Source organism: Etheostoma cragini, chromosome 18 (genome assembly GCF_013103735.1).
Source record: "Etheostoma cragini isolate CJK2018 chromosome 18, CSU_Ecrag_1.0, whole genome shotgun sequence".
Taxonomy (NCBI): Eukaryota; Metazoa; Chordata; class Actinopteri; order Perciformes; family Percidae; genus Etheostoma; species Etheostoma cragini.
The window spans coordinates 10175931-10189084 of record NC_048424.1 but is presented as its reverse complement, the minus strand read 5'-3'; the positions used below and the strand labels follow the sequence as shown (position 1 = coordinate 10189084).

Sequence of the window (13154 nt, the reverse complement as noted above, 5' to 3'; positions counted from 1 at the left end):
GAAATTAAACATTAAAGAGCAGATAAAAGCAGATAAAATAGCAGATTTTATGCTGCTAGTATGGGAAGTGTATAAGCCGCTGCCCCACACACGTTATCGAGGCGTATTACCCTTTTTATTAGAACCCAAACTTTGTTAACCAATAAGGTAGGCACTCTATACAGGCAGAACCACATGTCTTTTCCATCTCATCCATCCACCATGGGCCCCACAAGATCATGTCACTTTGTACTCTGGTTACCCATAACCAGGAGTGGAAGTACTTCTCTTTACACGACAATATAGTTGTCGCTATAAGGCTTAGTTTAATCACGGCAAACATTGCAAAATCCCGAACAGCTCCAACTGTTTCTTGTAGATTTTACCATAAAATCTATGTCACACCCGCGTTGAAGAAATTCTCCAACATATATTAATTTCCTGTTCAGAAATACTCCAGGAATGGCCACAACCCTAATCTCAAAAAATGTTAACAAAAATAACCCAAATGTTACCAAGTCACTCAGTTCAATTCAATATTTGTTTTAGCCAACAATAATGATATTTCCCGCATTCCGTTGCTTAATCAATGAACCATTTTGTGGAAACCCAAAATTTGTTGACTAATATGGTAGCATTCTACACAGGCAAAACCATATTCCTTAACTATTTCATCCACCACTGGCCACGCAGAATTATGTGACTTTGTACTCTGGTTACCCATTACCAAGAGTGGAAGTACTATTCTTTACACTACAATATAGTCGTCGCTATAAGGCTTAGTTTAAGCACGGCAAACTTGCGAAATCCTGAACAAGTCCAACTGTTTCTTGCAGATTTTACCGTAAAATCTATGTCACACCTGCGTTGGAGAAATTCTCAGAAATATGTTTGTTTCCTTTTCAGAAATACCATACAATGGTCTGTTTTTTGTTTTTGTTTTTTACCTGCGTTACATGACCCATTTATTCTGTAAACCCGTGCCTGTGTTTGGATCTCTCCTCTCACTCTCCGTACGGCCCGCCCCCATTAACTCACACACGGCTCCCAGCAACACGGAGAGACACAGCGGCAACAGCGCCATTCCACTTCTGATTTGTCCACAGTTTTAATTGTTATTAACACAGCTGTATATTGTTAAGCATGAGAAGCAACTCTGCTGTTGCGGCCGCCACGGCAAAAAACCCTGAAGTGAATACAACTAACTTCAGTTTGTAGAGTAATAGCGTGTGAGACAGAGCCTACCGAACGATACCATAGACTAGATTTTATTAACAGTCTATGGACGATACAGACTTATCACGTGTGTAACTCCGCTGTCCAGCCATACGACACGTGCTGGACCCATTCATAATGAGTCAGCCGTCAGTCTGTCCATTGCACTCATCTTCCCTCCCTATCTCATTTAATCAGTTGGTTATTGTTGTTGAAAACAAGTGAAGGAGCTTTCTCAGAGATAATTAAGAAAAATATATATATCCTTTGCTATTTATTTCAGATAATTTTCATTTACATGTGTTGCAGCTGTATATTGTCAAACAGGGAAGGAAACCTTGTATTTGCATTTTGTTTTAATCCCAATCTGTTCTAATAAAAGAGCTTGTGAAAAGTGGCTGCTGACTTAAAACTGAACATTTAGCCCACTTTAGTGGACTTAGCTTTAAGACTTTGATCCATTAAATATCATAAATAGCCTGTGACAATAAAATTTGTTTTGGTTAAAATCAACAAATAATAATGATAATTGTGATCTCAATATTGATCAAAATAATCATGATTATCATTTTGGCCATAATTGTCCTATTGTCAATTAAAAATCCTATGGTTATTGGCTCTGTAAATGGTGTATCAAACCACTTTCTATGAATCACACAATAGTGTGCACGTATCACAATATAACATTACATAAACCATAATATAGGCGATCAATTGTTTCCATGGGTTACACTGCAGTAGTCGGATCATGCTCAGTTGTTATGAAAGAGTCCAATGTGTGCCAAAAAACACTAACAACCACAATATAACACCATCCCCGCAATCTCCCACCACACCACCAGTTAAGATGGATTCATGCTGTTTACATGAAATTCTTGCCCTACCACCAGCATGTGAACACAGAAACAGAGATTAATCAGACCAGACAATGTTTTCTCGCCTCTTCGATCGCCTGGTTTTGGGTGAGCACATGTCTACTGCAGTCTCATCATCTTGGTCTCAATCCACCTCACTCTGCTGTTGTTTGCGTGGTTCATCAGGTTTCCAGAAAAGTCTTTCTGTTGTTTTTACTGTTGCACTGAGCTGTTATTTGATCATCAGCCTTGAGCTTAATAGGAATGCTGAATGGATCACAGAAGTACCTAATATCATTGCTGGTTGGATTGGACATCTTGGTAAACTTTAATAAAACGAAATGCAGAAATTATTTTTATTTTTATAATTTGGGCCTAATGTTACTTACTTTAAAGATGCATACATCCTAGGATGTTCTTGCTTTCTGTTCTCATAGTGTTGTGTAATCATGAATTATCCTTGGCAGGAGTTTTATTTCCTCTTGTCATAGTTTAAGGTGATTAAACCACATTAATCTCTTTTGGTTAATTGGATTTTTAATAGAAGGTTTTGTTTCATATATTGTGCAAGAGTGTGTTTCCAACCTAAGCATACCCTCATGATCAATGGCCCTTGGTTATGATTTTATTATCTTCCAACTTGATTTTGCCCCAATTTTTGTGGCTTTTTTTGTAAATAGATTTTCAAACTTCCTAATTATATAACAATAACCTTTTTTTAATGTAAAGCCCTTATGTAAAGCCTAGAATGAGTCTGAACCGGTCTGACCGTTTCAAACTGATCTCTTGTTTATGTCTAAATATTATGTCTCTACAAACCTTTGGACACTGTGTGCAAGTCCCCCATGCGGACACTGTCCCTGAACATGAAACCACCTCATCAGACACCAACAATCAAAATACATTTATAGTTACTTAAATTACACTCCTGGGGCCATGTTAAGTAGGGAATTAGTTGTAGAGAAGCGGATGGACCTGATGACCTTGTCTGTGTCATTTCATATTTTGAGTTGCTGCTATTTAATTTGCTGATTGGACGGGCTTTACCTACTTACACATATCTGTTTGTATTATTCTTAACATTCCTTTATAAGTTCCATTTAAACTTTTGTTAAAATCTTTTTGTGTTTCTCTGTCTCGGTCACTTGCGCATGTACTGTGGTTCTTTATCTTTCCCTTCTCCTCTCTTTAGGAGATCCAGCAGCAGTCAGTTAAGGAGCCCTATGGACTCAATCTGTCTGAGTTTCCTGCTGAGAAAGACCTGCTCATTTATGAAAGGTAATAAACACAAGGCTTGCACACACATGCACTGATATTACAACTAATGCACACATTTTAAAATGGCTGGCCACAGTGTATAGGGCTCTAACAATATTTTAAGTTACTATTTTACTACTTTAGATAATGTAGTAGTCATCGAGTTGTAGGCGAGCGAGGCATGTCATGCTTCTCTTGCAGAACTCCGTTCCAAGGGAGCAGAAACTCAGAAACTTAGGGACCACTTTATTAGGTAAACTTCTAACTTGTTAATTTTTAATTGACACTGATAGAGAGGTCTTAAGATAACATATGTATTTTTTAATTTTTTTATTAGTGAGTTTGTAGCTTGCAGGCGTGTTGAACTAGACTGCATAATATTGAGAGGTGTTTCTAACGGTTTGCTGATTGGTTGTTGTAGGCAAGAGAAAATAAAACACAACCAAACAAATGCTGGGTACTTGTTGGGTCATATCTACCAACTCAAGCTGCATTAGTTTTTTGCCTTTAGCTCTCAGTATACTGTAGGTCTAGCATGTTTTGGTGCCAAGTTGAAGCTATCAGCAGCCTTGTTTACTGACTGCATCTGCCCATTTAACTGGTCTTGAAAAAAATGTCAATGACCTTGTCAACTCTGCCCTGCTGTGTGCATCCCATTTGTGAACTCACTGCTTTGTGTCCTCGTCTCCCTTCCTTAACTCCCCAAGTCTAATGTCCTGGCTGGCCTTTCTCTTTCATCTTGTCCTTTTCTCCCTGTTTGCTCCCAACCATGTTGATGAGCTAGAGTGAATAGCTGCCGTCACAACGAACACAGCTATCTGTCCTTTGGATGCAAACTGTACTTTTAATACTGTGTGATGCATTTAATGGAGCGTTAAGAGCTTGCTGCTGCTGTGCTAAACCCACTGAGGATGACTGTCCCAGTCCATTATTTCAGTAGTCAGTGTATGGTCTTTTCTTGGAAGAACTATTTACCATTTTTAGATTAAAAAGTACACACTTATATTTGAGCAAATACAATGTTTAAGTTCATGAGCATTGCAAATCATAAAAATGTAATTTACTGTCTGGACCATTCATTTGAAATTGAACTACATGAACCAAACATGAATAACATGTCGGAGAACAAAAGATTGTGTGGACACAGATCAGGATCCAACGCAAACACCAGACATGTTGGCTTTTCAGTATGGTGTCAAAATCAATGTTGCTTAAAAAATGTCCTTGCTCTCTATAACTATGTCATTATGTTCAGATAAACTGAAAGCAACTGGTTGAGGAATTATCTGTGCATGTCGAGAGATGTAAGAGATCAGTAATGAAAGAAAGGCAGACAGATACTTAAACTAACATCCCCACATTTAAAAAATGACAAATAGCCTAAACAGTTGATTAATATAGTATTGATCATGGCTTTAGAATTATTGAGATTTACCAGACCTGACATCTCCCTGTCTTAACATGTCAAAAAGGTTTAGACGTGTTATTGCAAAAGGGGAATTAAATTTAAAAAAAAAATTTCATATCTTCCTGTTGTAGTGGCACACAATGAGAATAAAACTCTACTCAATATCGAGGCTGAAAGTTGGAATGGCTCTAAAGATGTTAGCTGCAGCCAAAGCTCTGCTAATCAGTGCATTAATATTAAATAACCATAAGCAAGAACCAGAGGGGAACTCTAAACTGTTTTATAATATTGTGTCTTCGCAAGAGAAAAATATCCTAAGGGAAATTTTTAAGATTTGATGACATTTAAGATCCCAACAGACATGTTAAGATCATCTCAGAGTATTTGTATCGAAAGTACAACCTAAAATGAAAGGGTCCTTTAGAGATTAATAACGCTGTGACCCAATTACCTTTTCTTAATGACTCATCATGAAGATAGGTGCATTAGGCAGAGACAAACATATGTTTAGTATATGCACATACTGTGGACTTTTGGCGTATTTTGCAGGAATATTTGTCTATTTCATTTTGCTGTTGTTTTTGTCTGCAGGTTTGCACATCTGGGCGAGAGCCAGCACAGGGTGGAAAGAACTGAACGCATAAACCTGGCAAACATCATCTGCTTGTGAGTAAAACATGTGACTAGTGAACCCAAACACACGCAGACAAAAAGAAAAACCCAAACTCAATAATCCTCACTCACGTGTGATGTTCAGCATTAAGTTGCAATATGGGTTTGGAGTTATAATCCCACCATTTGAAATACCAAGTCAATTTTACCAGACCGATGTGCAGTAGATTGTTGTTGTGTTTACAGAGAAGACAATTTTAAATTACAATACAGACAATCCAAATGACAAAATCATACATAATGTGAACATAGATGAAAAAGATGGATCCAGGAGGATGTCAAACAGCTAGAGCCTGAACCGCACAACATCCAACATGTTGAATGAGGCAACGTCAGCCAGGAAAGAGTGAGAAGGTACAGAGCCAGTACCCAGTACAGAGAAGAATAGGTTGAGAGGGAGAGGGAGAGGGAGGGAGAGAGAGAGAGGGAGAGGGAGAGGGAGAGAGAGAGAGAGAGAGAGGGGTCTCACAATGTCCCAGCTGCCATGGGACAAGTGAACATAGTTACCCGCTCTAAGTGTTCTCCAGGGAGTCTTCTAGCTATGGGTTGAATTTCCATCTTTTATAACCATACTTCTTGTCATCCCTACTAATTGCCTGTCAGTCCACCCTTTCACCTTCCCACTCGCTGTTGCCCTGAACCAGTAGGCGTTTTTTTTCTTCTTAGCCAGATTCAAAATTCAACCACACGTGGGATGGCAATGTGCAGCCATACAGACACTTTAGCAATTTCCCTCCTTGTATTGCTCTCCTTTTTTCCACGTCTCGCTCTCGCTCACACATTCTCAAACAATGACAAAAGGCCTTGTAAAGATATCTCCTTAAAATGTATTCTCTTTTTGCTCTTGGTATATATACATATAACTGTACACAAAGGCGTGGGCCTTGGCGCAGCAGCCACCCTTTGCTGCGTATCATTCCCTTCTCTCTCCCCCTTTTCCTGTCTTTGTCTGTCCTATGTAATATATGCCTAAAATTCCCCCCAAAAATGATCTTTAAAAAACTTTAATGTCTGTACACTAAATAAGACGATCCAGCAGCCAAGAATAGTTTAGCACATAACCCCTACAACCATTTTTTTTACTCCATAGTTAGCGTAGATGTTAAGCGAGATAACATGTTAATGCTGAAATTAACACCTGGTTCACCCAATACTTCCTCATATAACAGTAATAAAACCGAGGTTCATCTCATTGACATCAAATCCACTCTATCCAAAACCGACAGTCTTTCTCTCACTATTGATGACTGCTCCGATTTACCCTACCCCAAGTTTAAGAGTGTGGGTGTCATCTTTGACAGCACACTATCCTTTCAATCCCACATCAATAACATTACCCGGTCTGCCTACTTCCACCCACAAAACATCAATCCCCCCCATGCATGGTTGCCATCCTTGTCCACAGTCTTGTCACTTCCCGTCTGGATTACTGGAACGCTGTCCTCTTTGGTCTCCCTCACAATTCCCTCCATAAACTTCACCTGGTCCAGAATTCAGCTGCTAGACATTGAGGTAATCAAAACTGCCTTGCTGTCACTTTAAAAGAAAACCGATCATACAAACATATTCATAACTGACCCTTGCAGTCTCTGAGGAACTGTGCTTCTGTCTTGTAGTTTTTAGTAAAAGTATTTATGAAGCCCAGTTTGGACAGTTAAATTGATTACTCGCTCGTGGTGCGTCTTTTTGTGATGATGATAACATGGAAATTGGTGACTTGAGAGAAGATTGAAGGATAGGACGTTGGATGGATTTTTGGTCCTCGGACTCAATCTTTAGAGTTCTGTTTACAACCTTTTTAGAGTGAACACATCACTTTTTGTGTCTCTCTTTGAACATGCAATTCTTTTTTACATAAATGTTTGCTCAAAGGAAATTACATTTTTAATATAGCACAAGTGAACGAAATACTTTAGAAAAATGTGGCAGACATGCAGATGTTGGCTTTGTGTGCAAGAGCAAACTCAGTCAGCAGGGAATCTCAACATCTTCTCATTTTTGTTCAGTTTGCATCCCTCCTCGTAGGCCTATAAATTCAACTTTCATCACTCATTCATTAGTCCGTCCGTCCGTTGTCATCCTCATGTCCCCTGGCAGGTGTGTCTTTTGTTGTGCAACAGTGCTATTCTAAGACGCTTTTACAACACCCCAAATGCGTTTTCACCATTTGGAACCCTAGTCTGACATCTCCCTCTGTGTAGGGCCTCCATTGACTGATCAAGCATAGGCAAAGCTGACTTATTTGGTGGGGATAAAACCGGAAAGGCTGTGATTACTGTGGCGGATTCCTGTTGAGCCGCATCAGTGAGGTGTGGTGATTTGTTTCCGCCTCAAATTATAATGAGCTTTTAAGTCACAGATCCAGATGAATTGACAGATCCGTCACTTTCTTTTAAGTATTCATGTTGTCAAGCTGTAGTGTAATTATGGCCACCTTTACACCTTGTAACCTGGTAGTTGATTCAGCAAGATTTAACGTGTTTTAAAATTAAATATTTTGATTTGAAAAAATGTAGACACTTAAATTTACATCATAATTCTGTGAAAACATGAAAATCTGTCATTTACTAAATGTTCTATTGATCAATTTCTGCAAGTGGGACAAGTGTAGGAAGGAAAACATTTTTTTATTCCCTGATTTACTCTACATTTCACATCACTTCACTTGTTGACAGGCTGTAATGATTATCTGCTGGAGCTGCTGAGGTGTCAGCTGTGTGGGAAGTGTCTCCACAAGTCAACAGACAAAACACAAATCAAGACAATGGTCTGTTTCACAGAGCAAAACATTTGTACAGACAAATTGGACAGATCTGTCCAATTGGAGTTTTGTCTTGCGCAACTATTTTGAAGCGGCTCTGTCCAGTGCCTAGCACCTCCAAGATGACTGTGATTGGTTTAAAGAAATGCCAATAAACCAGAGCACGTTTTTCTCCCATCCCAGAATACTATGTGGACTAGTCCGACCCTCCTCCGCTCTGCAGCGTGTGGATGGTCTGGCAAAGCGAGACTAAATGGCACTTAACTGGACAACAAGCTGTTATCTTGATGAAACAATTCCTAAATACAAATGTGCGCTACATTTGGATGAAAACCTGGCTTCAGCTGGTCCATAAACATATGTTTAACCCTCTCAGCCTCTTGGTCACTTTGTGACAGTGCATCTTTGGTTTCAAGTTGGGTGCCTGGACCCTGGCATACTTAAATTCCTAATTTTAAAGCTCCCTCGTTCTACCAGAGCTTCTGTTGTTTTTTGGATACAGCCAATAATCATGGAGGTGCATTTGTAATGCAACCATGTGTCTGAGCAGCTGCTCTCCGGGGCCTCAGCTGCTGTTGAACTAGCTGACTGAGTGGATAACCTGTGTAGCACGCAGTTAATAAATCTCCCTTTAAGATTAAGACCAGAAATGTTTTACAGTCTAGTTTCAGCGGAAATATGAGTGATTCCACCTTTAAAAAACCCATCTCTGCAATCCTTATGTTTCTATTATGAGTCATCCTAATGACTCACTCTCTCCAGTACATTTTCACAAGATGATGTTGGTTGGATTAAAACATTTTTCTAGTCTTTAGTGCATCTTTTTAGTATCTTGTGACAACTATAGATTACTGTATACTAATTGTGCTATGTTCTCCACAACAGCCATTATTTGAACATGCTTCTGCCTCTGTCTTTCTCCCTCCATATTGTCCCTTTCTCTCAGAGAGCCGGTGTCCTGCTTCCCTGAGGACAGCATCTGCGCTGTTTCTCCCCCGCAGGTCAACAGAGAAAGCCGCGAGGAGTTTGAGAGCCATGTGATGACGGGGCAGGGTCAGGTGAGGGTGCTGTGCAGGGACGACATGTTGATGTACAGGGAGTACGTCAAGAACAGATACATGTGAGACACAGACATCGAGAACTGGATCTCTGTTACCGATGTGCAAATCCAGATTATCGGATCCAGTGCTGGGAGTAGAAAGTCCATAAAGTTGCACATACAACACATGTGTCCTGTATTTGGACTCAACTATGCGGGTTGATTTATTTCATTTTTTAACAGGGATTTGTGTGTTTTACAGTAATAGCTTCAAATGTTATTCAGTTATGTCAGTTTTGTTTTTATTCATTCAGACATGCCTCAACAGGGTACCTATTTGGTGCTTTTTATTTATTCTGTTTTTTTCCACTTAAATTTAGATTGAAACTCTTTTAATTAAATTTATTTAACTAAATGTTTGTTTGGAACATGTATATTGATATACTTTTTACTGTTAAAGGTCCCATATTATGCTAATTTCCATGTTCATATGAATTACAGGTTTCTACTAAAACATGTTAAAGTGATTTTATGTTCAAATATTTGAGTATACCTGTATTCAGCATCTTTCTGAAATTCTCCTTTTTAGCGCCTGTCTTTTTAAGTCCCCCTCTTAAAAAAAAAAACAGTAATTTCTGATTGGTCAGCATTTCCTGGTCTTCCGCATCTGCACCCTCTGTTTTTCTGCACCACAATGGAGCCGGGGAATGACTGTAACAACACAGTAACGGCATCACTGTTGTATGGAAGTTCTGACGGCTCGTTTATAGGCACAGTTTCTGAATATGGGCTGCGTGCATTTCTCAATCTCACAATATTTATACCGCACCTTGACCTGCTTTATAATCATAAAACATTTTTATTTTTTATTTTTTTACAATATGGGATCTTTAAGTATTTTGCATCTTAAGTGTTAGAAACAATATTATTATAGAATATAATTAATATGATGGCAGGCCCAAAGATTATGATGATTGATTCAGTAAATTCCATTTCAGATGTGCTTTGAGTTATAATCTTTGTTTTTAATTTATTCTGTTTAACCACTGTGCCATGACCAGGATATATATTGTTTATCCTTAATTGCTCTCAAAAAACTATTTGAAACAATTGGCTTGCATAACGTAAGTCATGTACTGTAAATGTATATCCAGGTTGTTTGCCTTTTTTCTCACATCACTGAGACTTTGATATTGGGGGTTTTATCAAATCTCATTCTTAGTTTACAAAGCTGCACACCTAAAAAATCTGTTTTTTTCTAAATGCATTTATTTGATGTCCTCTGATTATGACCAGTAGTTCTAAATTAAACATGTACAAACAGTATAAACATGATGTGGCATTTGATTGAGCACTCGGGAACACTGTCCTTTTCCCTCTTTGCTCCTTTCTTTATATGTGTCTGTGCTCTATTGTTCTTCTCAAAACATGTATTGCATTGTTCACCTTTTCTCCTTCTCACTGCTCTCACTTACTTTAGCTTTAGAACTCAGCTTTCAAACAGTTTCTAAAAATGTGAAATGTGTGAAATACTGCCTTTCCTGTAATACATATTTACTTTCAGTCAGCAAACTGGCTGGTTGGAGGGGAGGGGGGGGCAGAGGCTGCAGATGTTTTAACCAAAATCCTTCACTGCATTTAAAACCAAATTAATTTTAAGAAAGATGGATCAGACAGAATATGCTTCATATTTTTCAAACCCTGTAGCACTATCATTATAATTAAGTTGCTGTGAAATGTTGAGCGTGCACTGCAGATATGTAAAATACAATCCAGGACTTAAATTATATCAACTAAAGAGAGAAGGTTATCTCACCTCTCTCTCACGTGCTTCAGTCCTCTTGTGTTGTTTGGGCCCATTTGTAAAATCAAGGCTGTGCCTCAGACACCTTTTATAAGACAACGTGACTGTTCCTTTTGTAAGTAATTTACTAATTTGATTTTTTTTCAGGTGCAATAGTGTGTCTAAGTGAATACAACTGTTTGTTTTTGTGAGAAGCAGAAGTAGACATTTTTGGGTAAATTGAGGTGTTGCCTCTTTATAGTAAAGGTATCCCTGCAATGTGTTCATAGTCTTCTACTGCGCATCTGTTTTCCTCTCAACCTGTTGAACCATAACCATCCACTACACTGTACTATCTTCCATGATTTGAATTTTCCCTCACTCTGCAGCTTCATTACTGGCCTCTTCTCGTTCTAATTGAAGACATCAACTTTTCCTGAGTAAGTATCTTTATAGGGGCTTAATGTAAAGGGTATGTTTGTGTATGAGCATGTGAGACCGTGTGTGCACTCTTAAAAATGAGCTCACTGCTCTCTGTATCTGCCTGCTGTGGGACTGGAGGGTGTTAGGGGCTGTTTTGAAGGGAAAAGAGATTTGTGTAAGGCCCTGATCTTCCTCATGTTTTCATGTTTCTAATGGCCGGTGTCTCATTACATTGAAACCTCTCAGCACACATGGGTATTGATGAATAACTGTATCTAGTCACTGATATTTTGGGGGCAGCTTTTTCTTGGTTTTCCCAAAAAATAACTGAATATGTTTGTGTAGTGCAGTGCTTCTATTTAGGTAGAAATTCTCTTTGTTTAGTCCATCACAGACAATCAGAAATGATTCTGAGATGTATTTTGGTCCTGTGTGTGGTTAGTTATCCGCCTAGGTCTCTGACATGAGTCACTAGGCACTTCATGTGACCACTTAGCTTATGAATGTAGACAACCCCCTCTCCACTGACAAAAGGTGGCCAAACAGCTGTTGCCTGGAAACCAAAACTGGTTACCATATTGCCATGCTGCTTTGAATTTCCCCCTACCTTACCCTGTCTCTCCACATTTCATTCATTTTTTATCAACCTTTAATTGGTGCATAAGATAGAGATAAATATGTTTTGGTACAAGAATTTTGGTAAGATATGTTGTTTCCTCATAACAGTCCCATAAATGTAGCTCTATTTGGCAATAGAGAAAATAGATATCCTCCAAATAACTGGCTGCAACTATTAAGAAATCTTCAGATTTATGTTCATATGAATCACAATTCTCCTGAAGAATAAAAATGTAAACATTGTGGTGAATAAGAGCAGATAATTAAGTTAAAGGTGGGTTTGTAAATTACAGGCACATGAGAAGAAAAGATCAGAACTTTCAAAATGTTTCAAAGAGAGGAAAAAGAGTGATGGCTATAGCCAAATACACAAAGAGTAAGAGAAGTACAGTACAATCAGTACCTACTGGGTTGAACAAGATGTTTGTTCCTAGGTAAACAACAGATATCCCACATTCTGGTTCAGTGTTTTAGCCTGGTCGTGGCATGTCTCACTCTGAGATAATTCATTGCAGGTATGCAAAACACAGTACTTAGAAACTGGTTCTGCAATGATGGAAAGCAACTTGGTGCTGAACTGAGGTTGTTAATTTACTGTACCATCAGAGTTAGATCACAGCTTTTTGTGCATTAGCTTGTTAGCAGGTCTTCTACTCCAGACCATCTGTCACGCCTACATGAGCTCCATTTATCTGTCCACTCTTGCTGTAACTCACGCTTACTTTCTTCCATGGCCCCACAACAAACACTACACTAGACACTTGACTTGTTAAACTCAGACGTGGCTCAGCCAATTTTGCCGGGGCTTCAGTCCTGAATGTGAAGAGTGTAGCACCAATTGTATTTTGAAAAGTTGACTGACAAATATGAAACCGTACAATAGCCTATGTAAACTCCCGAAATCATAAGTTGCCTTATTTCATTGTGCTTCACGTAATGGACGCACTGTGCTGTGGACATTCTGCGGCAGATGTGACGCATTTATTCGCCGTGTATTTCTGCTGTCGCCCATTTCGAGGGGCAGCACCATAACTACTCGCAATCGGATAACACTACAACCAATCACCATCTGTTTAGCTCACCTCTGGCGATCATATCAGATACACCGATGTGATTGGTGCAGCTTGGCTACAAGGGTATAGTTA

General features: G+C 38.9%; 1 protein-coding gene across 1 annotated transcript in view; it reads left to right on the top strand.

Moving 5' to 3' along the window:
• The window catches only part of fig4a (FIG4 phosphoinositide 5-phosphatase a), a 45894-nt gene extending 36047 nt beyond the window's left edge, over positions 1–9847 (top strand). The window contains exons 22-24 of the mRNA XM_034900372.1: positions 3241–3326; positions 5305–5379; positions 9093–9847. Coding sequence (XP_034756263.1) covers positions 3241–3326; positions 5305–5379; positions 9093–9270 — 339 coding nt within the window. The 3' untranslated portion in view covers positions 9271–9847. The remainder of the gene's footprint in view (positions 1–3240; positions 3327–5304; positions 5380–9092) is intronic.
• Positions 9848–13154: the final 3307 nt, after the last annotated feature.